Source organism: Eurosta solidaginis, chromosome 5, assembly GCF_040869045.1.
Source record: "Eurosta solidaginis isolate ZX-2024a chromosome 5, ASM4086904v1, whole genome shotgun sequence".
Lineage (NCBI taxonomy): Eukaryota > Metazoa > Arthropoda > Insecta > Diptera > Tephritidae > Eurosta > Eurosta solidaginis.
This window is the reverse complement of record NC_090323.1, coordinates 142,803,030-142,829,598: the sequence shown is the minus strand read 5'-3', so window position 1 is coordinate 142,829,598 and position 26,569 is coordinate 142,803,030. Positions and strand designations below refer to the sequence as shown.

The 26,569-nt window shown below is 33.8% G+C and overlaps 1 protein-coding gene across 2 annotated transcripts in view; it reads left to right on the top strand.

The window, feature by feature from the left end:
- Positions 1-25,954, top strand: part of Tbc1d8-9 (TBC1 domain family member 8/9) — a 77,485-nt gene extending 51,531 nt beyond the window's left edge. Inside the window, exons 12-16 of one of the 2 annotated variants that reach the window (XR_010953663.1) lie at positions 365-582; positions 657-1,264; positions 11,842-11,933; positions 12,005-12,368; positions 21,749-25,954. Coding sequence is in view for 1 of the 2 variants with exons in the window: in XM_067788891.1 (XP_067644992.1) it covers positions 365-582; positions 657-1,264; positions 11,842-11,933; positions 12,005-12,295 (1,209 nt within the window). In the remaining variant the exon portion in view is untranslated. Of the gene's footprint in view, positions 1-364; positions 583-656; positions 1,265-11,841; positions 11,934-12,004; positions 21,725-21,748 lie in introns of those variants that run through there. The other variant, XM_067788891.1, reaches the window with a different exon arrangement.
- The last annotated feature ends 615 nt before the right edge of the window (positions 25,955-26,569 follow it).

Here is a 26,569-nt window from a genome sequence, read left to right as displayed (position 1 = left end):
CTTTTGACTTTACATTCCCCTGCACAGCGAATTGGTTGAATTCGCTTTGCCTAGTATGGATTCGCCTTGGGTTGAACTTGCTTTGCCATAACCTTGTATGGATTCGCCTTGTGCCAGTCCGCACTTTAATTATGAAACGAGAGGGAGGTAAAGAAGGCAAAAACTTTCAAATTTAATTTTTTGCTGATACAAACCTCCTAGAACAATTTCAAGGCAATGAACATTTTAACTAAGAAAAGTCTTTAAGTTGAACTACATGTTGTCATACAATTTATTATTTTATTTGTATAGTTTCTTTAATTAGGTAAGAATATCTATCCATTTAAATGTAAGTAACACATTGATTATATATAACTTCGATTAGTTGACCGATAAGAAAAGTACTGGTACGATTGAGTTTTCCCAAATTATAAATGCTCTGGGTATAGTTTGCTCTTGCAAGTATACGGAAAAACTGAAGTTACTTTACATATTACACCTGCCACCATTGCTATCGAAAGCTGAAATTGAGCAAGTTAGACGCCCGAAATCAAATGCCAAGGAAGACACAGAAGAAGCCATTGAAGCAGAGGACTTTTTCGGGTACAAAAAATTAATATTCATTATGTCGTTAATCCAAAATTATTTATTTAAACGTATCGTTTCTCCTATTTTAGCGATGACCCCTCCGAATCGATTGAGGCATTACCATCACCAACAGACAACAATTTCGATGAACATGAATATGCGCTTATTACAGCTACGCAACATTTGCATTCCTTAGCCGGCCTTTCACAACCCACATCATCGTCGGTTCTTGCTGGTGCCATTAATGGCGGACGTTCCTCAACATTCTATGTGGATCTGCCAACCAAACATGGAGTTCCAATGGAAGTGGCACGTTCACAAAATGGCGCAATTAGCTGTGGCACATCGGATGTTATTGGCAATGCATTGCGTCATCAAGGACGTTTTGAATCTACAGATACATTTTCAGATATCTCAGATTTGGGTATTACAAAAGTGACACCGCCACAGTTAAATGTGGAGACCATTTCTAATTTCTCTCAAATCAGCGATTTGGTAATGGCAACAAAAGTAGAACGTACCGATTCCACGACAGATACTAAAAGTTTGGGTAGTTTAAGATATTTGCTGGATCAACCAGATGATGGAAATGCACCGAATAGGAATATACCGAATATGAAAAAGGCGAATTTCCAATTTTTATGGAGATCACTTGTGGAAATATTAGGCGAACAAGATGAAGATATGCGGAAGGCATGTAAGTATATTAATGGCTTTAGTGGCAATATCAGAACATAACTGTTAAAGAAATGAAAATATATAAAGAAAAGAAAAATATACTAAGGTCCGGTTTTTCAGTGCGAGTTTATATTATATTTATATTATATTATTTTATACTGATATGCTGATATGTAACCCCCGATAATCGGGTAACAACGAAACGCCTTGCCTTTCTTCGCTTTGAAGCTACCAAAGCGTTTATGTGAATCGGCCATTATAAAATGAAAATGTAAATATGTATGTATGTAAGTACATACGATTTTGTGCTAATTAGAATTTGACTACAAAAACAATGCAGGGGTAAATAACCAAACTTTAAACGATAACATCTCATGAACAAATTAACCTATTTAAATTTTTATAATTTTGTGCAAACATGCTCATGAAAAGCTTTCATTTGATATATATATCACGCGCCCAACGCTTTTATTTAATTGTCTGATCAACGCCCTAGATTGATGAGGAGTGTGATGATTAGAACCTAGGACCTACTTAATTATTTTCTAGCTTTTAGTATTATTATTACTTAACGTAAGTATTGTTTTCAATATTATTTCTCATTCTATTTAGTTCATTTAGTGACACATTATTACAAGAACTCTTTCCTGATAATTTGCTACAGTCTAAGTCCTCAATACATAATCCTTCCAAAGACTTTACTCGACTCGGCGCCACGTATACTTGTCCCTCCTCGAACTCCAAAGTATTTTGTTGTCACTTCTACCGGACTGTATGTAATATTTGTTCCAAATATGAGCCAAATCGGACCACAAATACGATTTTTTTTAAATAATTCGATCCATTGGCCACCTATCGGAGTTTTTTCCTTATTATTTCATTGCATCGGGTTCTGAACTATATTCCAAGTTTCAAGCTTGTAGTTTATCGGGAAGTTACTTAAATTTCAATTACAAAATTCGTTCACAACGGCCGTGCAGCCGGTCTGTCAAGTCAAGCTAGGTTAGGTTAGGTTGAACTGGCCGGTACATGAGGACGTCACATAGACTGAATGAGTCCGTAGTGTTACCAGAAGTTTATTTTAACGTCCAAACTGAAAACCCCTATCAAAAATCAGGACCTATGTTATAAAATAACTCTGTCCTCTTGGCAAATACTAGAAGCTTCCTAGGACTTAAGCCACTTGCAGCTTCTAGATCTCACAGCTGTATCACTCCTAGTAGCTGGAGTCTTAGCCTGACAGGCGCAGGGCACGAGCACAGACCGTGCTCGATCGTTTCCTCCTCCAGCCCGCACTTCCTACATCTGCTATCACTGACCAAGCCTAATGTAAAGCCATGTGACGCCAGAAGGCAGTGTCCAGTCAGAATATCCGTCATGAGTCTACAGTCCTCTCTTTTTAATGATAGAAGCAACTTTGTTAGTCTAAGGTTGCAAGATCTACACATAATCTTCGACCCTGCGCTTGAGCCCACGCCTTTCCTGCTTGGTCGATCATGTGCACCTCTCGCATTCGCTTAATCTCGCCCAGTCTAATTGGGACGTCTATGGAGCAAGATTTAAAGTCAAGTTAAATAAAACCGTTTAAAAAATGCAATTGCTTGCTGCAAAATAAGTTTACCAAAAAACAGCTCGGTATGAAATTTTCTTTCTAGTTCCGAGGACGCCATAGAAGCTAAGTGCAAAATACATGAGCTGAGAAATCCTTACAATAACTCTACAACGTCTTTACGAAGTACAAATTATAAATAATAAAAAAGAATTCGAATAGTCGAATTTGTCACTTAAAGAACGCAAACAACTAGTCGATGGTGATAGTCGGCTATTTTACCAAACAACTTTTTTTAATCGACTAATCGATTATTCGAATAGTCGACTATCAAGAGCTCTGTAGCGTCATGTAGTGCCAGCCAACTAAAAACTAAAATAAAACTAAAAACTAAAATAGCTGGCATCACCCCCACATGCAACCATGCATGTATGTACTTGGTGTTACTGGGTGAGAGAGTCGAATGACGGAGAGAATTCTGATTGGCTGAATCTTCCGTTACTCGACTCTATCACGCCACTGCATCATGCGATTTTACCGCTATGCACTTTTGGCATAGCGGCAGGGCTGCTTTGAAGCGTCAGCAGTTTTGAGTTTTTGGGCAGAGTTTGAAGTGAACCGGCTGCCGCAATACACGCGAGAAAGAACGGCGTAGTTAATAAAACTAAGAATAAAATAACTAAGGACTAGGTTTATTAAAACTAAACATTTATTTTGCAAATAAAACTTAAAGCAACTTAACAAACAAACATAAGAGAACTTTAATAAAAAAGTAACTAAAATTAAAGCAAGTGCGGTGTTTATTTATTTTGCGTGTGTGGGCGCGCGAGGGGCTGTATGCCCAAAATTAAGTGGCATCGAAATGCCACTTTACATGGCGACCGTGACATGCGTTCGCAACGAAAGAATTTTTTTTGTTAGAATAATGCGATTCTTTTCCATGTTTTAACTCGGAAAAAATAAAAACGGTTGTGTAAGAAAATCGCCAAAACTTTTTATTTCAAAGTGCAGCATATTTTAATATACATACTAATTTTCTACGCTTCGCGTTAATAACCGAATGACGGTGCCGAAAATCCACGAAACGGGATATCAGAAGACAGTAGCAGTGAAAATTATTGTGCCTAACGTAGTACAGTCCCATAGGGAGTTGATACCGTTTAATACCAAAAAGTAGGCGTGGAAAAACGTAAATTGATTGCGAATCGCAGAAACAAAAGATTTCCAAAAATAATTTTTGCCATAAAAATATGTTGAACATTTTTTTAAATATCAACATTATCACAGTGATGGTTTCTCACCGAATAAAAGTGAAGGTGGTGAGAGTTTGCTACGTTAATATGGGAAAAATGACGTTTCAATTCCTAAGTTGCGGCGTCGATGGAAAAATTTCGCAAAGGAAAAAAATTGGAAATTGCGGTGTCGTTTTAGAGCTCCGAAATTACGGTGCGACATTGTACATACATAATACAGTTTAAACGAACTCAAGTGTTAAAAAGGAAAATCTTCAAAAAATACAAAACCTACAAAAAAAAATTTGTAAACTACACAATTACACAAAATATGCTTAAATCAACAAAATATACAAAGATATGGGTGAACTGAACTAAAACTACAAAAATAATCCCAAAAAAAAAACATATATGTATATATACTATATATAAAATCTACAAAAAAGTACAAAATCTAGAAATTGAAAAAACTGGAAATAATACAAAAAAATCAAAAACTGAAAAATTAAAGCAAAAAAAAAAAAAAAAATTTTCAAAATTACACAATCACACAAAAAAAAAAAAAAACAAAACAGATTTCAAAGCGAAGAAACTGAATTAATGGCAACAATAAACATTTACATTTAAAAGAAATCTACGAAACACATACATGGATTCTAAAATTTTTCAACAAAAAAAAAAATCATCCAAAATTCATCACTTGCCTGGAAACAAATGAAAATTACATAAAGGCAGATTATCATCACACTTCGAAAGGCGTGGAACACCCATTAGCCATACAATTAAAAGGTACCGGTGAAGATGTCAACCTGCAGATGAACCACGAAATATCAAGGGAAGGAGCAAAGTATGTATTTTATTTTCAAATACTTGTTTTAATCGTAAGCGCCATACAAAGGTTTATGTACTATTTTTATGTAGCCTAGAAATGCTGAAAATCAACCGATTGCGGTTTTCAAAAATTAAATAAATATAACTTTTTCCAAATATTTCTCAAATGCTTTCAAACCATTAATAGTATTTTTTGTAAACATTTACAAGTAACATTTCACAGTTTAAATACGTAGAAACATATCCCCTCAATACAAAAAAAAAAGTCTTAATACATTACATACACTAATACATATATAATGATATGCCATAAAATGAAATTTTTGCCTTTATATAACACATGAATTTAATATGAAAAAAAATAAAAAAAATTTTCATTAACTACAATTTTAAACAAAGCGTTTCGTTTGCTGTAGAAATTATATATATACATGTTCTCGTGAAACAGTTTGGAGATTTTATTAATAGCGGTGCGTCCGCAATATAATAGAAGATTGATAGAAAGCAGTGCGTCCGTGATACAAACTACGTTTTTCATACTTTCAATATAAAGCGATGTGGACGTAAACATCGCCGTATATTCGAAAAAAAATAAAATTTTGGTTAGGTTTGTGGAAACAAGTGCGGTTTTTTTATATTTTTTTCCAATAGTCCGAAAAAAAAATATACCAGCCTGTTTCGGTTTTTACAAAATAAATAAAACCGGAACACGCTTGTCTATTTCCTTTTGCAAAGCCCATTCTGGGGGGCGAAAAACCACAGACCAAGTGTCCTTCTTAGGACAGCCTGTCCATTGGTTAGCTAGCGGGGCTAACCTAGTGGGGGACAGTCGGTAAGTCCGACTAAGTTCGGCACGGAAGGGGGGTAGGCATTTCTCTAGCCTATAATTTAGAGAAAATCCGCAGACCGGATGTTCCTTTGTTTTCAAAAAAAAAACAAATTATATAATTTTCTTAACCAGACTTACCATTTTATAAAATTCATACCAAACGCGACAAATATTAACAGGATTTTCAAATAATACTCGGATTTACAAAATTCTTACCTGATTTACAAAAATTTTTTTTCTTTCTTTTAAAATAATTTTCAATAAAATTACCCTGTTTCAAACACATGTCCGATTCTGAGGGCAATTCCAGCGATAAATCAAGCCCTAAAGGAAGGTGTTCACTAGCTCGTCAAGAAGATTTTTTAGGATTTAATGACTCAGATATCGCAGAAAATAATACTTCAAATTTTCAGTCAGTAACTAATATTATAAACACTCAGCCTTCAGCAAATTCGTCTAATAATTCAGACAACCTACTAACTAGCACTTTCAATTTTCAGTCAGGAACTGACTTTTCCAATTCTCACTCTACTTCAAATTCTTCTAATTTGCCTTCAACAAATAATTCTTCAGATTTACAATCGAATAACAATATTTCAATCATGGCAACCTCAGAACAGAAAAAGGTGTTCATTACCAGTTGCGCCTCAATTATTAGGGACAACTACAGCGGCGATCCACTGGCATTAGAATCTTTTATCGACAAAATAAAATTAATTGAAGTCTTCTCAGATGAAAATTTAAATAGTACTTTTATTGCATTTTTGAAATCCAAACTTGAGGGAAAAGCACGCGAAGCATTACCAACCGTAATAAATTCAGTCGATGACATAAAGACTGCCTTGAGAAATAGAATAAAACCCGACAACTCGAAAGTTGTTTCTGGTAAAATCGCGTCTTTACATGTCATCAATAATAACTACTCAGACTTTGCTAAGCGCGTTGAAGAACTATCCGACGCATTGGAACGTTCTTTGATTATTGAAGGTATGACACAAGCCAAGGCACATGAAATGGCCGTAGAGCAAACAGTGAATGTGTGCAGGTTGAACACTCGTTCAGAATTGGTCAAATCCATCCTGGCTTCAACTACCTTCAGTGATTCAAAAGACGTAGTTGCAAAAATGATAGTCGAACGTAATAATGAGGTAAAAGAGAGACAAGTACTAGCATTCCGTACTCGTGGTAATTGGCAAAATAGTTTTCGAGGAAATTATAGAGGTAATAATTTCAATAATAGATACAACAATCCAAATGCGAGATTCAACAATAAAAATAGAAATAATTACAACAATAATAATTACGGGTACAATAATTCTAATAGAGGTAATAATGACAGATATAGCACTAATAGAAACAATCAGCCTAGTAGTAGTAACGATCTGGCTAATAATAATAGACGTTCAAATTCACGAAGTAATGCCAATGTACGCGCTTTAAACGTGAACGACCCTCAGGAGCGAACACTGGGGGATCGGAACCACGATTTAGACAATTAAACGAATCTTCTTCAAAAATATTAAAATCCATCTACTGCTTGAACCTTAATTATTCAGATTTTATTGAACTTCAATGTAGCGATTCCTACAAACCATGTACTTTTCTAGTAGATTCTCAAGCAGATATTTCTTTAATCAAAATTTCAAGTTTATCTCAAAATTGTAACTTTAATACTAACGAAATAACCAACATAACAGGCGTAACGCCTGAAACAATTTCAACTTTAGGAACCTTAAAAACCAACTTAATTGCATATAAATCCTTAATACCGCATACTTTACATGTAGTTAACGACGATTTCAATATACCTTCAGACGGAATACTCGGCAAAGACTTTTTAAAATTTAATAAATGCATTATTAATTACGCAAGCGATAGTATAACCATTAATACCGGATTAGATAACGCAAATATACCAATTTTACACGGCACAAGTAACGATTCTTTAGTTATTCCTCCGAGATGTGAAGTTTATCGGTTATTTAAATTACCAAAATGCGATAATCCTGTTTTTGTAGACTCGCAAGAAATCTGTAATGGTGTTTTTACGGCAAAGTGCATTGTTGACACAAATAATCCAGTTATAAAAATTTTAAATATTACTGACGAAGTAAAACATGTCAACAATTGCAATATCGTAACGGAAGATATCACCAACTACAATGTCTACAAAATCAATGAAACTTCAAAAGATCAAAAACGCTTAGAGGAATTAACGAAAATTTTGAAAAATCAAATGCCGGGTTATGCTCAAAAACAATTACTAGATTTATGCTTAAAATATGCCGATGTATTCGCTTTAAAAACTGATCGTATGACTTTAAATAACTTTTACGAACAAAAGCTACGTTTAACTGATAAAAATCCAGTCTATATAAAAAATTATCGTTTACCATATACACAACGTGAAGAAATTAATAAACAAGTCGAAAATTTAATGCGAAATGATTTAATAGAACCCAGCTTTTCTAATTATAACAGCCCTTTAATCTTGGTGCCGAAAAAGGATCCTACAGGCCAAAAGTCTTACCGTATGTGCGTTGATTTCAGAGCAGTCAACAAAAAGCTTATCGCAGACAAATTTCCGTTGGCACGCGTAGACGACATACTCGACAATCTTGGCAGAGCCAAATATTTTTCGACTTTAGATCTTTTTTCTGGTTTTCACCAAATACCACTTCATGTTAATTCTAGAGACGTTACATTTTTCAGTACAGATCGAGGAGCTTTTCGTTGGAAAGTTTTACCTTTCGGTTTAAATATAGCACCAAACTCTTTTTCACGTATGATGTCATTAGCATTTTCAGGCATTTCGCCAAATCAAGCTTTTATGTACATTGACGATGTTATCGTCATCGGATGTAGCGAGACACATCACCTCAAAAATTTAGAAAAAGTTTTCGAAACTTGTAGAAAATTCAATTTAAAGTTAAATCCCAACAAATGCAATTTCCTTCGTTCTGAAGTAACTTTTTTAGGCCATAAATGCACCTCCAAAGGCCTGCTGCCAGATGACTCAAAAATAGACGCAATTAAAAAATACACTAAGCCTAAAGACAAGGACGCTGTTAGGCGGTTCGTTGCATTTGCAAATTATTATAGGCGTTTTATACCTAACTTTGCGTCACTGGCAGCCCCTTTAAATCGTCTAAATCGGAAAAAAGTTGAATTTGTTTGGGATGATGCTTGCGAAAATGCTTTCGAAAAATTAAGATTATCATTAATGTCTCCTCAATTATTACAATACCCTGATTTTTCAAAAGAATTTATTATCACTGTAGATGCATCTAAGAGTGGTTGTGGCGCTATATTAAGCCAAAAGCATGGAGATAATGACTTACCGATTTGCTTTGCATCAAAATCTTTCAATAAAGCCGAACAGAAAAAGGCAATCATAGAATTAGAACTTTTAGCAATACATTTTGATATAAAACATTTTCGGCCGTATGTCTACGGTACACATTTCACGGTAAAATCAGACCATAGACCATTAGTTTATCTATTCAATATGAAAGATCCTTCCTCGAAACTCTCTAGAATCAGATTAGATTTATCAGAGTAAAATTTTACAATTGAATATATTAAAGGAAAATCGAATGTTGTGGCTGATGCTCTTTCGCGTATAAGTATAGACGAGATTAAAGATTCGACAAAACACGTTTTAGCCGTTAAAACGCGATCACAAATTAAACAACAAGAATTACAAAATGAAAAAATAAGTTTAAATGATACGACCTCTAACGATAATAAAGTACAAGTTTATGATAAATTTTCATACGATTTTTCAAAAAAGATACCGCGAGTAAAATCAACAATACAATATAATAAACATAAGGAGATTTCCAATTTACAAATTTATGCGCATTTAAAACATAAAAAATATAATTTACTTAATATCGTGACTGCTAACGAAATAACGAATTTAGATGAGTTACTTTCGAGGCTGGAAAAAGCAGCCGACAATCACAATATTAAACAATTAGAATGGCCAAAAAATGATATATTTTTCAATAATTTTTCAATTACGAATTTTAAAATCCGCGGAAATGAAATTTTAAAATCATTACAAATAATATTGACGGACCCTGTAGAGACCGTAACAGACAATGAACAGAAACAAAAACTTATGACAATTTATCACGAAGATCCACTGTTAGGAGGCCATTGCGGAACAAAAAGGTTATATGCCAAATTAAGAACTAAATATTACTGGAAAAACATGACACGTGATATAGCGAAATTTGTGAAAAATTGCAATAAATGTCTTTTAAATAAAGTGAGACCAAAAACAAAAGAAAATCTTGTCCTTACTCCAACACCCTGTAAACCATTTGACATAGTGATTATCGATACAATAGGTCCACTTCCAGAATCAAACTATGGTAACAAGTTCGCTGTTACTATGATTTGTGACTTTTCTAAATACCTGGTAACAGTAGCTGTACCAGATAAATCAGCAAAAACTATCGCATGTGCTATTTTTGAAACCTTTATACTAACATATGGTACAATGAGAGCCATTAGATCCGATTTAGGGACGGAATACAAAAATGAATTATACTCGGAATTAACAAAACTTTTAAAAATTAATCATGATTTCTCAACAGCTTATCACCACGAAACTGTTGGTACTGTTGAAAGAAACCATAGAGTCTTTAACGAATATTTACGAGCATATCTAGATGAAACGTATTCAGATTGGGATACGTATTTGAAGTATTTTACATTTTTACATAATACTACAAGTAGTTCGGTTTTTGATAATAAATTTACTCCTTTCGAATTAATATTTGGCAGAAAATCTACAATGCCACATGAATTACAAAAGGAACAAATCGGTCCGATCTATAATGTAGAAAATTATACAAAAGAACTAAAATATAGAATGCAAAAATCTCATAAAATGGCAAGAAATTTGATTAGTAAACATAAAATTAGAAATAAAGAATTATACGATAAAACGGCTAAGCCTTTAGAAATTAAAATTAATGATAGGGTTTTAGTGGAAACAGAACCGAGAAATAAACATAGAAATATATATCAAGGTCCCTACATAATAAAGAATATCGATGGACCAAATGTAAAAATTTTTGATGAAATTAATAAAATTGAAAAAATTGTACACAAAAATCGTATACAAAAAATTAATTAAATTGATAACCGAAAATAATCTTTAAATATAAACCTACTTTAAGAACACGCCAATGAAGGCCAAACTAAACAAACTATTAATGTTAATTCTTATTACGGCCTAATGTACAAAATTCATATGTTAGATTGAAATACTTAATAAATATATATTTACTCAATTTAATAATAAGCATATAAATAGTAACGGTTCACTTCAAACTAAAAACATTATTTTTTACATATTTCATTTTCTTATAAATTTATATCTTAACCCTAGTAAAGCCTAAAGAAGAATGTGGCAAGACTGATCACCTTGCCAAATTCTTCTTTTCCAAAGGGGGATGATGTAGCGTCATGTAGTGCCAGCCAACTAAAAACTAAAATAAAACTAAAAACTAAAATAGCTGGCATCACCCCCACATGCAACCATGCATGTATGTACTTGGTGTTACTGGGTGAGAGAGTCGAATGACGGAGAGAATTCTGATTGGCTGAATCTTCCGTTACTCGACTCTATCACGCCACTGCATCATGCGATTTTACCGCTATGCACTTTTGGCATAGCGGCAGGGCTGCTTTGAAGCGTCAGCAGTTTTGAGTTTTTGGGCAGAGTTTGAAGTGAACCGGCTGCCGCAATACACGCGAGAAAGAACGGCGTAGTTAATAAAACTAAGAATAAAATAACTAAGGACTAGGTTTATTAAAACTAAACATTTATTTTGCAAATAAAACTTAAAGCAACTTAACAAACAAACATAAGAGAACTTTAATAAAAAAGTAACTAAAATTAAAGCAAGTGCGGTGTTTATTTATTTTGCGTGTGTGGGCGCGCGAGGGGCTGTATGCCCAAAATTAAGTGGCATCGAAATGCCACTTTACAGCTCTAGTCGATAGGTATAATGTTCTGTTACACCCAAACTAAGACGCCCTAGTTTGTATTATCTACTTGGCTTAGTCATGTAATTTTAAACCATATACCTCAAAAGAAACATATAAACTTATACCGAATATGTTAACCTTTTCAGATGAAAATCTCATAGAGCTTGGCAACAACAACATGAGGAAAGAAATAAGCTTGGATAGTTTTACTCAGCTGAATTTGGGTAACGGCGATGAAGTACGTATTCACCCTTGAAATGTTTTTGACACATTTATAGAAATATATCACATCTTTATTTTCAAAAACAGCCAGACAATAATGGTAACCCAACCACTCCATGTGCGGATACAAATGCGACAACTAAATTGTTTCAAGCTTACGAAGATGAATTGAAACAAAATTCTGGTGGCCGTAGAGGTGGAAGCAGCAGTGATAGCTCTTTAGATCTGCATAATTGGGAGATATCAATCAATCAATTTATTGCAACAGTTTTGGCGGTCACTTCGATCGTTCAAGGTTTCTATCAAAAACCCTCAATTAAAGAGAATATAGAAAAAATGCAAAAGAATCGTCGTAAATGTGTTAACACAAATTACTAAGGAACGACAAAAAGAATGTGTTTAAATCGACAAAACGGCATTGAAGATTTTAATCTTATTGGAAGTTAAAAAGGTATTAAATACGGTATACATTTTTTTTAAAGTTTCCTACAAACCAAAATTCAAATAGTTAAAATCTAAAAAATTATGTTGTTTTTAAATATCGAATATATGTGCATAAATGCACATGAAATTATATTACATAAATGCAAATATAAGTTTACAAATTTATTAGTAAACGTTATTTTAAGTAGCATTCCTGATTTACTTTGAGATGATTTAAAAATAGTTGTCAATGAAACTAAGCAAAATATTTCGTTTTACTATACAATACATTGTATACGGAACAGAGTGTCCGTTATTTCCCACCTAGTTTTTATTTGTTTGGCAAAGCCGTTAATTTTGCAACAAAATTGTTTGTTAACTGTGAATTTTGCATTTAATGTTCGCTTCCAACAAATTCGACTCGTTATGTGGGTTCCGATTTTGCGCATAACTATCGATTGTAAAAATCATCATCCATTTAATTGTTCAAAAGTTCAATGTGTGTTTAAGTGTTTACGTAATTTTTAACGTTTTCCAAATTGACCAATGAAAAAGCATAAGCCGAAAATTGACAAACTTGCTCTTAAGCGGTATTTGTGATTCTCAAACAAAACAAGAAATTGATAGTCAAAGCTTTGCCAGTCGGTATGAAGAGGCCGGATTGGAAGCGAATTTGACCAGCCTAATTTTTTTTGTAATGAAAATTTTAATGTTTTTTAAATAAATTTTGAAAACAGAAATACTATTAGATACAACTTGATGAAATTTCCAGATTTTTATTTTTTGTTAAAATTAAACTATTTATGTATATCATATTGTTAAATAACTTTTAAATTGCAAATTAAAGTTTGGCTAACTTTTTCCCTGAAATCTATAAAAACTCCTTTCCTTGTTGTATCGATTACACATTTAAACTTCATATCCCAAAAAAACAGTTTAACTGCTGTTGTTGTAACAAACAAAAAACATTTATATATACCATAGTGATATATACACATTTATTGATAAAACAAAAACAATTTGTGCTTAAAAGTAACTAAAGTTATCTACCTATAGATGGACACATACATTTGTGGAAAACAATTTATTTCTACAAACGATCTTAGACATTACCGACTATATGGCATGCTTTCCAAATTGTTAAAATTAATAAGCGAAGATCCAGTTTTGTATACAACCTTGTATAGAAAATGTAATATACGATAAAAAAAATAAAGAGGCAACAAAAAAACACTGCTTGGGAAACAACGGACACTTAAAATACATATCGCACACCTATGTCTAGAGTTAACCATCTCTCAAATCTTTATTTTTTAAGTTATTTATGGAACCGGATTCCTGAGCTCAATGTCGACCGGTCTGTACAATGGATTCTACACCAGTTTCATATTAAAATGAGAACACTTCAACTTGAAATAAGAAAGCTTCATTTGAAAATCAGAATAGACAAATTAAAATTAGAAAGCTTCAGTTCAATGTGAGAAAATTTCTTTTGAAAATCAGAATAGTCAATTTAAAATAAGAAAACTTCAGTTTAAAAAGAGACACTTTCATTTGAAGTTCAGAAAAGTCACTTCAAAATAGGAATTTTTCATTTCAAAATAGGAAACCTTTATTTAAAAATAAGACAAGCCACTTGGAAACGAGAATATTTCATTTAAAAATAAGAAACTATCATTTCAAAAACAGAAACTTTTATTTTAAAACGAGAATCCGCCAATCGAAAATGAGAAAGAAAAATGTTATAACAATTTGATTATAACTTTTTGCTTACAGGCATATTTTCTAAAGCTACAGCATATGTATGGAAAGAGGATTAATGTTGAAACGCTCGTGCACATGCACCGCCAGCTATGGTTACATTAGCTCCGTCCACCAAATTTTACAAGTACTGCAATGGGAATGGTCACGTGACTCTTAACATATGTTTTTATTTTAGCCCAAATGGTTTCAATAGGGTTGATCATCGGCGAATAAGAGCCAGGATGTAACACCTGCGATCGCCCACCTAAATGGTTACCTACAGCGTTCTCTATTGTAGAGTGACAGAGTATTGTCGCAAATTATAATTTTTTTTTTATATTAATGTTGCTTTTCATTGTTATTGGCTCTGTATGTACAGCTTTTCGTATGTACAATTTACCGTCAAGGTAAATGCTAATCGTTGAAAGAGTCATGGCCACGTTGAACTCAGCACAAACTCGCGTTTGAATTGCAGTAAGGTTAATACTGCAGTTCTGCTCTAACCACGAAACCATGACATCGACTTGTTCCCGAGAAAGAAGCTTGGGTTTGCAGCCGCCTCTTGTTTCATGTTCGGTGCGTCCAGATTTTATCCAGCCTCAAGCAGCTTTGTACAAGACACCTAATTGTGCTTCGAGAGATACCCAGTCTTCCGCACGTGCAGTAGTGGCCACAACTCTATTTTCGTCTTCCTTTGAGTTTTTCTTATAAACTTTTCTCGAACATTCTTCGGTATCTGAAAAATTATATGTATATAAATACATATCTGTATACAAAGTTTTTAGCTTATCTGCATTTGACTATACCATCTATTTCTTGGCCACAAATTGGGCACATTTTGTCATCCCTGTTCAATAGAGAACGGATGCAGTGTTGGTGAAATAGGTGCTTACATGGTAGAATACGCGAAATCACTCATCTATCCATTTTTTAAAAGCAAATAGCACAATTTTCCTGGAACTGCATTATTACTGCTGCTATGTTTTACTCGATTAATAATATTATTATTTTCATTTCCTGTCATATTTCGCATAGGTAACTCTGATTTTTCGTTGCCTAATTGATGTCTTTTTCAATAAAGAGGTGCTGTTGTGCATGGTGGTTGTTATTTAAAACTTAAGCACATACGATATTATATTCTCATTCCTATTTTAAAATGAAGGTGTCTTATTTTGAATTGCCTAATCTGATTTTTAATTGAGTTTTTCTTTTTTTGACCCGAAATTTTCTCATTTTTAAGTGAACAATCCAATTTTAAAATGGAGAATTCTCGTTTTTAAATGAAGCTTTCTCACTTTAAGTTGAAACCCCTGATTTAAAATTGAAATTTTCCCATTTTAAACTGAATTATCTGATTTTTAATTTAAGGTTTCCCCTTTTAATCTGAAAAAGGTGTAGAATAGCTCACCTCTTACGAAAAAAGATTGAAACTAAAAATTCGTTGGGAGAGGTACACATTTTTTCCCGATTTTTCTAGATAACGTGTTTTTGTACGTTATTCGCTGTTTAGATAGAGGTGAGCAAAATGCACTTTTACATACATGCATAGATATTTTTACCCTTTCTTCGACGGTCATACATATGTATGTACATATATACATTAAATTTTGTAGGAACTTTGTGGTAGAATCGAGAACTAGGGCCTTAAATACCATATTTCTGTAATTAGATTTATTTCACCTATTAAGTAAATTGTTAAATTCGACGTTGACAATACTCCCAAAAGCCTTTGGAGAGGGGTTACTTTTACAACTCCAACAAGGTGGAATTGTTTCGAATCTCCGTAGAATGACATGACTGATTTTCTTTAATAACTAACTTTAATGCGGGAGGAACCAAAATAGGATAAAAATTTAAATAAAACTGTTGAGCTAAATGTTTAAGCTCGGAATGCACGTATAGATGTATCCACTATCTGAATGCATTTTATAAGGGACTTACGCAAAATGACTTCTGGTATAAAGCCCTGTTGCAACCTCTACATATGTGCAAATAATCATTGCAACGTACGTGATTGAACTTTGTTCAGACAACATTTCTGTACTCTGAGCAAGAGTAGTGCGGTAATAGCAATTTATTGTACTGCCATAAATACTGGTGTTTTGGAAGGAGTAAATCAAAACCTCTAACAAAAGTGAAAGCAGTCTCTTGTCAGTGAAGATAGGTGAACTCATTTGGAAGTAATTCCTTTTATTGCAAGTGTTAAGCACGCATTCCAATAAGCACTAAGCTTTTCAGAAACTTTTTGTCCATATATGTACATATATTTGTGCGACAGAAGAAACAAACAGGTCGTCCGAATTGGTCTGGAAAATTTATACAGACATTTTCAATTGTTTTTTTATTGATTTCATTGTTATAATTTTTCAGCCCTCTTTGTTAAGGACGAAGAGCCAAGTCGATAAAAGAACACCATTAATGTAAAAGCTTTTTATAAAAAAAAGTTTCTTTCCAAGTTTTTTTTATTTTTAAATTACTATTTTTGGCTTTATTTGTTTTTTATGTTTAAAATTCCTAAGAAGCGTTTTAATGTTGCAATATTTCATATAATAAAAGTGATAAAATAAATCTAAGATTTGAATATTTTATAAAAATGAAATTACTAATTTATAAATTAAGCGGAAATTATTTGAAGCAATATTCATTTTTTTTTTTTCAATAATTTGGAAAAAAAATTAAACAACGAGACATCAGGACGGAAAAGGCGACAGCTGTTTCGATTATACCTTGTAAATCTCTTCAAATCTTTTCCCCCTGGAGTAGGATTCCAACCCGATGGTTGGTAGGCTTTAAAGAGATTTACAAGGTATAATCGAAACAGCTGTTGCCTTATCCGTCCTGATGTCACCTGGTTTAAATTTTCCCAAATTATTAAATAAATTTAAATTATTAATGTTTTGCTATTCATTGCCTTCACATCAATGTACATCAATAATATCCTACATATGTATTTACATTCTGAGCTGGACAGACATCAAAATATCCCGGAAATGTAAATTGTATAAAAGAGAAATATGCCCCTTTTTACCTGTAGCTGCCCTTTGAAGTTGATAATAGCTGCGTTCAGCAAGAAGTTTTTCATTTTATTTTATATATTAACAGTATGTAGTTTATCGTCGTTCTATTTTTCAATCACATGACATTTATTGTTTATTGTTTTGTTTTCTATTTATTCAATTACTTTTCAACTTAAAACTACAAACTAGAGAAATGAAAAGTATGTTGCTTTACAAAGATTGTCAGTTGAAATTGAAATTATATAATTGATGTTGGCTGCTGTTCTTCTACGCAACTCTTTATTTCTTGGTTCGGTTTTCTCAAAATTTTTAATTTATTTTTTCACTCTTAAAAGAAATCCGAAACAAATTTTTCTTCTCTTTTTCTCTTTACAAAATTGTTTTTTTTTACTGTTTTTTTCTTTGTTTGAAGGTTTTAATTTATTTTTTCATCCTTTAAGTATTTGAAAGGAATCCGAAAATTTTTTTATTATATTTTTTTACATAAATAATTTTTTCTTTACTTTTTTTCTTTCTTGGGTTTTCCGAAATTTTTTAATTCTCACCATTAATTTTCACTTTGCTAAAAATATCTTTAAATAAATCTTACGAAAATGTCCAGCGCATGACACATGTGGATGTTTTTGGATGCGTTGGGGTTATCCTGTCCAGTGTTGTCAGAAGTTTTTCAGAAAAAAGGCTAGATTGACAAAAATAAAAAGCTAAAAAAGGCTAAATGATATTTTTTGTCCTTTTAAAGAACTCATGAAAGATGTAAACTCTACATTCCACACTGTCTGAGAACCTCTCTTTCAAATTTTGACGCTTGGCTGGCCGAACCACTACCGATGAGTGACCCCCGGTTATATAAAGTTTTGTAATAGGTTATTGTCAATATGGATAAAGGAATTTGAAGTTAGATGGTGTCTTATTATAAGTCCAAGCAATTTTATATGTGCAATAAAACTTATACAGCCAAATTCTAAACAAAAATTTCTTGCGAGTTTTTTCCCTTCTCCCATTCCTAGTATTCTAAATAAAAATTCCTTGTGAGTTTTTTCACTTCTCCCTTTCCTCTTATTCTGAAGAATGTTCGAAAAAGCGGAAACCGATTATGAGAGGGATATTTCTCTGCCATATCTTTGTAGTTTTTTCACTTGCTAAATTAAAGGGAATGCATCAAAATAGTTAAAGTGAATTGGTATGTATGTATGTATGTATGTATTTATTTGAAAATTTGTTCCTAGCACAACAATTTTGACAAATTATTTAACAGTTTAACATTTATAATAATAAATTAGATTAATCAAATTAAATTAAATATAGCGGACAATAGTGAAATATTTATGTATGTAAATGTAAATCTTAAAACTAAAGAAAAGTAGTTAATAAATATTAAAAGACAGCAGTAGTGATGATAACCTTTGGCTGGTTATAGATTGAATAGTATTTAACAAATAAAGAAAGAAGACACAGAGAAAGGAAAAGGACTTAGAAATGAACATTTTAACAACAACAATTTGAGATCCAGTTTAAGAGTCGTTAAAAAATGATGTTAGCTCTATTCTGAAGTGCAGAGCATTACTTAAGAGTCGAAGACTAGTAGGTAGCGAGTTCCAAAGACGTATTGCAGTAACAAAGAATTGGCGCTCAGAGGTTAGCGAGCGGTATCTGATGTGCTTAAGAAGAAGCACCGATCTTGATGATTGCAGAAAAATAAGCTTACGATATAGATAGTCAGGTTCCTTCGTGTGTATCAATTTATGGAGGAAGGACAGTATTTTGACTTTTAAAAGATTTTCGAAAGAAATGTTTAGCAACCTTTCAGCATGTTGAGATACGTGGTCAAATCTTTTCAACCCATAAACATATCTAACAATGTTGTTGTAAACAACATTTAGTTTGTTCTTGCACAGATAGTCACAGTTTGAGTAAATCACACAACCATGGAGTAGCGTAGGTATTAAGTACGCCGTAGCCAGAAGTAGTCTTATGTGCAAAGGCGTGAAATACTGTGTTAACCATAGTGTACGAAGCATTCCATACATTTTCCCAACCGTTCTAAAAATATGGTCTTTCCATGTCAATGTTTTGTTAAAAATTACACCTAAGTTTTTCGCCGTATCTACGTATTCTATAACGGAATTGTCGAACACTACATTCTCTAAATCATTAGTGGGAAAAGACCTTCTATAAATAACAATACATTTTGACTTATTCGGGTTTATACATAAGCGATTCATAGCAGCCCATGAAAATATTTGATTCAAATCGTGGTTTAAGTTACTTATGCACAAGCTAGTTTGATCACGAGGACAACACGTAAATAACTGCACATCATCAGCGTAGATATGAACATTACAATAGTCATTGATGTACAGAACAAATAACAGAGGACCCAGGATAGAGCCTTGAGGGACGCCTCTTAAGACATGAAGGAAGTCAGACTTTTCACCATCTATACATACTGCTTGAGTCCTATCGCCAAGATATGATCTTATAGGGGCAACTGCATGACCAGAGAAGTTAAATAGGTTTTCCAGCTTCCTACAGAGCAGAGTGTGGTCTACAGAATCGAAAGCTTTGGAGTGGTCAAGAAGTGTTAAGAAGGCAATGTAACTTTCATCCACTCGCTCACGAATTTCTTCTGTCACAGATAATAGTGCCGTTGTACAGCTCCGCTTTGACCTGAAACCGGACTGACTATCTGACAGGAGCTTGTATTCATGTACATATGATACGATTTGCCCATGTAGAATACGTTCAACGACCTTAGAGAGGAAAGGGAGTATGGCTATTGGTCGATACTCATTATTTTGTTTACGGATTGGAATAACTTTTGCAGCTTTCCAGTATATTGGGAAGACACCGGTCGTCAAAATTGAGTGGACCAAGTAAGTAATGTGGGGAAGGATTTTGGGAAGAATGACTTTTAAAAACTTTGAACATATACCATCAAGCCCCATTGCGTTAGACTTCACAGAAAGTATGGCTTGGAAAACATCACAATTATCGACACAAACAAACTCGAAAGGGCTAGTGTCAACATTAACACGCACGGAGTAGTTATCAATACACACATTGTCGGCTGAGTTTGGTAGTCTTACAAAAGTATTATTTATTTCGTTGATGTCGACATCAGGGGGATGAGACAGGTCACTTTTGGGCTTACCAATTCCTATTTGTTTGATTTTGTTCCACTTTTCTTTTGTATTCAAAGCAGAACTAAACTTATACTTAAAATAATTTGCCTTGGCCAGCCTTATGGCTTTGTTTGCAATAAGCCGAGCTGTTTTAAAGCAGCTATGCGCTTCGACTGTTTTGTACCTTTTCCACCGTGAGTAGGCTTGGTTACGAAGGTGGATAAGGTGTTTTAATGTAGCATTGAACCAAGGGCTATTCTTGTATTTAGGTGTTTTTATTTTTAGTGGAACGTGATCATCGAATAACTTATTTATATTATCCTGCAGAAACTATGTCTGGTCATCAACCGATGTTAACGTACGAATCAAGCTCCATTCAACCGACTCAACGGACTCAGCAAGGGAATAATAATCTATACTTCTGTAATCGCGATACGCAAACGAACTTGGCCTACATGATGTTTGGAAGTTGTAGTTTAGGAATACCAGGTCGTGTTTTGAGAAGCAGGAGGCGGATAGTTGCGTGTAGTGAATCATTTTATGAAGATCATTGACAAAAAATAAATCTAATAGAGAAGAGTTAGTATTTGTGAAATGCGTTGGTATAGCACAGTTTGTGGGAAAAAGTCCCAGAGATTCCATGCTTTGTTTTAAAGTGGCATCCACCAGTAGGTTACTATTAAAATCTCCAGCGATGATAATATTGTCATAGTCTAATAGTAACGATTGAAGAAATTCAATAAACGCGGAAAAATCTACTAGTCGATTCGGTCTATATGCACAGCCGATAAGAAGCCTACTATTATTATCAGAAAACATATGAACAAACACATATTCCACAGGATCACCTGGACTAGAACAACAACACAATTTACAGGACACACTACTTTTTACATATATCGCAACACCACCACCATGACCACTTCTATCAACTCTGAAAAGTTGGTAGCCATTTATCTTCACCATATCATTTCTATGAAACGAAGAAAACCATGTTTCTGAAACACATATGACATCAATATCGGAGCCTTCTGACAGAAACCTCAACTCGTCAAGCTTTTTATAAAGGCTTTGCGCATTGATATGAATAACTTTCAGCCCGTTGGCTTTTTTGCTGACTATGCGCAACAAAGTAGATATACAGTCTTTGGAACTCGGGGACTCATTATCGGAGACCAACATTATAAAAATAATTAAGTGAATGATTTACACTGAATTTGGCTAACAACATAATTAATGATTTTGTGATGTTGTAGGTGGAGAAAAAGACAGAGAAGGAATAGATTAGAAGAGAGCAAAGAGAAATATTTATTAGCAGGGGGCTGTTAATTAAGCCTTTGGTGGCCCTCCAGGGCGTTGTTCGCAACCGGCGTGACGTCTTCACGAAAGGAAGTATTGGTTTCCATGTCGAGACTCTCGAGAAAACTCAGGCTGGGGACTGCTTCGGGTCGGTCGCCGAATTTTCGCTTTATATGCACCACACCCCGCATTGTGAACACCGATGAAACCTTTTTCCTCTTCTTTAGATGGATCGCAGCCTTGAATATCTCATAGTTGTTTTTGGTCAGCGATGCATTAACAAAGATAGGCTCATTGGAATTTATTCCCACATGCACGAGTCGCAGCCCTTTGGTGTTGTTGTGGCGCCTGAAGCTCGCAATCGTTTTCAGCAGCGTATTTCGGTCCGCGGGTGTGTAAAATTTAATGATAACGGCGGGATCAACCGTACCGTGGGGTAGTTTGCGTTTCGGCCGAAAAACACTTTTTAGGGGGGGTGGCTGTAAGTTTAGCGTGAAGCAGAGGTGGTGGAAAATCTTTTGTAAGTTTTCCCCTTCCTCGAAGGGAATCCCATGAACTCGGACGTCGCATGCAGCAATTTGGAGTTCTTGCTTGGATATAAAGTTTTCCTGCTTACATACTCTCTGTTTTAGTGTGGCTATTTCATTTTCGAGGTGCCCAATCCTCTCAAACATACCCTCCATGCGATTAATTCTACCACTTAACTCGTTTAACTCCTTCTTCAGGCCTTCAAATTTATCTTCCAGTTTTCTGCATGTAAACTCCATCATACGCTTTTCTGCTTCCATTATTTTATTGGACAACGAGTCATTGTACTTTATGAGTCGTTGGTCGATTGTACGGATGAGGTTAGGAGATGTATCGCTTAGACGAGGAGCCTTTTTAATTGTTTCAGCTTCATTGCCCAAGGTCTCGCCACGACGCTTTCCAGAATTTTGAGACATAGTGTTCCAAAAAAAAATAAAAAAATTTAAAAAATACTCCAAAAAATAGATGAGTTGGAACCAGGTGGCAGCACAGGCGTAGATGGTATAATTTATTTTAGGCTATCAACCGATAGATGGCGCGAATGCGATTGTTGAATTACTGAAAGCTTTCTTTTAAGAAAGAACACTTATTTGTACAAATTTGTGCTAAAATATGTACATTCTACCACAATATTCTTTATTTTAAGTCGAAAAGTATATCATAAGCGACGGAAGAGCTCTTGGTAATTGATACAGCCATCCACAAATTGCGCAAGGATGTTTTAAGAAGGCTTAAATAGATTTTGGCATAGGACGAAAGACGAATTCAGCTCGACTTGGCCCCCAGAAAATTGCTTTGCTGAATGGAAACAGGCAACTTTAGCGGATTTTTGTTATCCCGCCGTCTTGTTCTTATGCTCCTCTGTTCGTGTTGGTGTGGCACCAATTCATTGCTCATTTCAGTGAATATCATATGAAATGCAATACAGTGCATTGTCTATACTTTATTTCTTAATTTCAAACAAATTCACAACAATAATTAAACTTCTCAATTTTTTAAACAAAATAAGAAATGCGCAACGAAATTTCAATTAACAAAACATCTGACTTCGAAAATTCGAAATTCCTGGGAGAAAAGAACTGGGGGATTTTTCCGCGGGAATAAAAAATCCGCGAGAGCAAAATTCCGAGGGAATATTTAAAATTGGGCTGATAATGAGGTTATACTATGGTACACCAATCCCTTATTCAACCTCGTTACTATAACAGCTTATGTAAGCCTGATTTGGGGTGGGCTATATATAAGCCCTATATAAAGGGACCTAATACAGCAAGTAGTTTCTTTCAATAAGCCTTATTTTTGTTGGTCGATAAGCCTTCTAATAAAGTTGTTATATTCTACCTTATGGCTTATAATAATTCCTTAGGTAAGTTTCACTTTATATGAGCTATAAGCCTTACACACAACGGTGTCTTTCAAATAAATATTATGCCTGTTGACATAAGGTTGAAGTTGCCTTCATAGAGTTACTACGCCTCGATTTCTGCCTACCATAATGCCAACATTCACCCCTATTCTGCATTTCGACTTGGATTGGAATTTTTTCGATTTGGTATTCTGTGTTCCAATCTCTTTCCATCCAACTTCGAATCGTTCGATTTTGTGTATTCTGCATTTCGATCGTAGTTCCGTTTTTCTAAGTTGCAAATTAGTTGGCGGAAAAATATGTTCTTTTTATTTTTTTATTAATTTATAACAGGATTTGGCAGCGATTTAGTTCAGCAGCCCCGAGTTCGGGGTTACACTTGCTATCAAATGAAAGAGGGAGTTCTCCCGATCACAAATATATATATTTTAAAGGGCGCAAACTTATAATTTAAAAGTTATTTGTTGTTAAAGTTTGCAAATTTCTATAAAACTTTTATATGTGTATATATATGTGTATATATATTTTATTTTATGTGTGTATATATTTTATGACATTACAAATCTGTGCTGCCACATCTAAAAAGTACCAAGTAGAATAAGTGCGGTCTTACCATATCCATTTCCACAAATTAACAGTAGTAGTAGTAATAGGATTATTCGTCTGATTTTACACGTTTTAGAGGAAAAGTGTTCTACTCAGAAATACTGTGGTTCGCGAAGCCGGTGTTGGACCGGCTAAGGGTTATTTTTTATAAGCGCGGCCGAAAGCCGCCTACGCGGAAAGGTGTTCTACTCAGAAATACTGTGGTTTTCGAAGCCGGTGTTGGACCGGCTACGGGTTATTTTTTATAAGCGCGGCCGAAGGCCGCCTACGCGGAAAGGTGTTCTACTCAGAAATACTGTGGTTCGCCAAACCGGTGTTGGACCGGTGTTAGGTACCTTCGGTTTACCTGGTTTGCGTTCTTCGTGCAAACGCCATGTAGCGTTCCCTGCTCGGATATAGGTGTTTTAGAGGGCGCCGCCTCCAAATCGTCGCCATGGTATATATTGTCACTAAATTTAAACGAGGTGTCGTGGTGGCCGTCTCCGCCAGACCTTCACTTCCATTAAAAAGACTCAAATCGAATTTACTTCTCTTTTTAAAAGAATTACTTTATTTTTGATTTCTTAGAAATACAAAAAGCACGTCGTTCATGAAAAAACCGGAAAATTATTGTGTCAGTATCTAAATTATTGTGCCAGTCTCTAATTCTATTCAGTGACGTGGGCCGCAGTTGTATTTGACATGCGCGTTGCCACCTGCACGCGCCTGTCAAATACAACTTAAGGCCCAACCACATAGAATACCTTATAATATATTGCTCCAATGCTTATGTTCCTTATATCACCCTTCCTTTTCAAAAGAACAATTTGGCAAATTACACACGTGTGCCATATTCTTCTTTTGTATTCTATTAATTGGTTCGGATGAACGAAAATATTAGGGTGTACCTTCCTTTTTGAAATTCGTTCGTCCGGAGCAATTTTATATTCGTTGTAAGAATAAATTAAAAAATGTTAAAATTACATTAATATTTTTTTCTTTATGTTTTTTTTTTTCTATAATAAATTTAAATTGTATATAATTCAATTATGAATTTTCAATTTCCTAAATTTTATATTAAGATATATATATAAATACATGGTGGAAAATATTTTTTTTTTTGTGTTTTACATTTTGCATTGATGCACATGCTAGATTCAACATTTATATTTGTATTTTTCCGAGATTTAAAATTATATTTGTTTTCTTCTGCCTTCTTGGCTGTTTGTAAATAAATTGTATGTACATATGAATGTAATATTCCTGTATTTATTAATTTATTTTGTTTATTCTATTTTTATGTACAGTCTTTTCTTTTTTTGTTGTTTCATCAAAAATAGTAACATTAGGGTCGTTAATTTTAATTACAACAAAAGGACCCTGGTATATATTTTCATGTTTCTGGCGTTGTTCTTTTTGTACAAGAACTTTATCGCCTATTTTAATAGCTAATGGTCGTGCCGTTCTATCATAAAACGTTTTGGATTGTATTTTATTTTTAATTATTAAATTGTTTGCCATTTCATGTGTTTTTTGCATTCTAAATTTAATTTCTTTAGCATAGTTTTCGGCATTGTAAAGTGGATCAATTTTTTCTTTTCGTAATTCATGAGGCAAAGTTGCCTTTTTACCAAATACTAACTCGAAGGGAGAAAATTTATTGTCGAAAACTGTGCTAGTTGTTGTATTGTGTAGGAAAGTAAAGTATTTTAAGTAAATATCCCAATCATAAAAAGTATTGTTTAAATATGCACGTAAGTATTCATTAAAAACTCTATGATTACGTTCAATTGTACCAACAGTTTCGTGATGGTATGCAGTTGAAAAATTATGTTTAATATTTAAAAGTTTAGTTAATTCTTCAAATAATTCATTTTTAAATTCTGTACCTAAATCTGATTTTATGGCGTTCATTACGCCGTAGGTTAAAATAAATGTTTCGAAAATGGCTGAAGCAATTGTTTTTGTTGATTTGTCTGGTATAGCAACTGTTACCAGATATTTGGTAATGTCGCAAATCATGGTAACTGCGAACTTGTTACCGTGTTTGGACTCAGGAAGAGGTCCTATTGTATCTATAACTAGTAGATCAAATGGTTTACAAGGAGTTGGTGTTAAAACGAGTTTTTCTTTCGTTTTTGGTTTAACCTTGTTTAAAAGATAATCTTTACAACTTTTGATATATTTCGATATATAACGAGTCATGTTCTTCCAATAAAATTTTGTTCGTAGTTTTGCGTAAAGTCTTTTCATTCCGCAATGTCCACCAGAAATGGGATCATTATGGTAAATTTTCATTAGCTTTAATTTTGTATCTTCATCTGTTACTGTCTCCACTGGATATGTTAAAATAATTTCTAATGCTTTTAAAATTTTATTTCAAATATTTTTGAAATTTGTAATAGTGTAATGTTCGAACAAAATATCGTTTTTAGGCCATTCAATCTGCTTAATTTTGCGTTTGCCGGCTTCTGATTCAAGCCTCGAAAGTAATTTCTCTAAAGTCATTATTTCGTTAACAAGCTCAAAACAAAGTAACTCGAGTTTTTTATGTTTAATATGCGCAAAA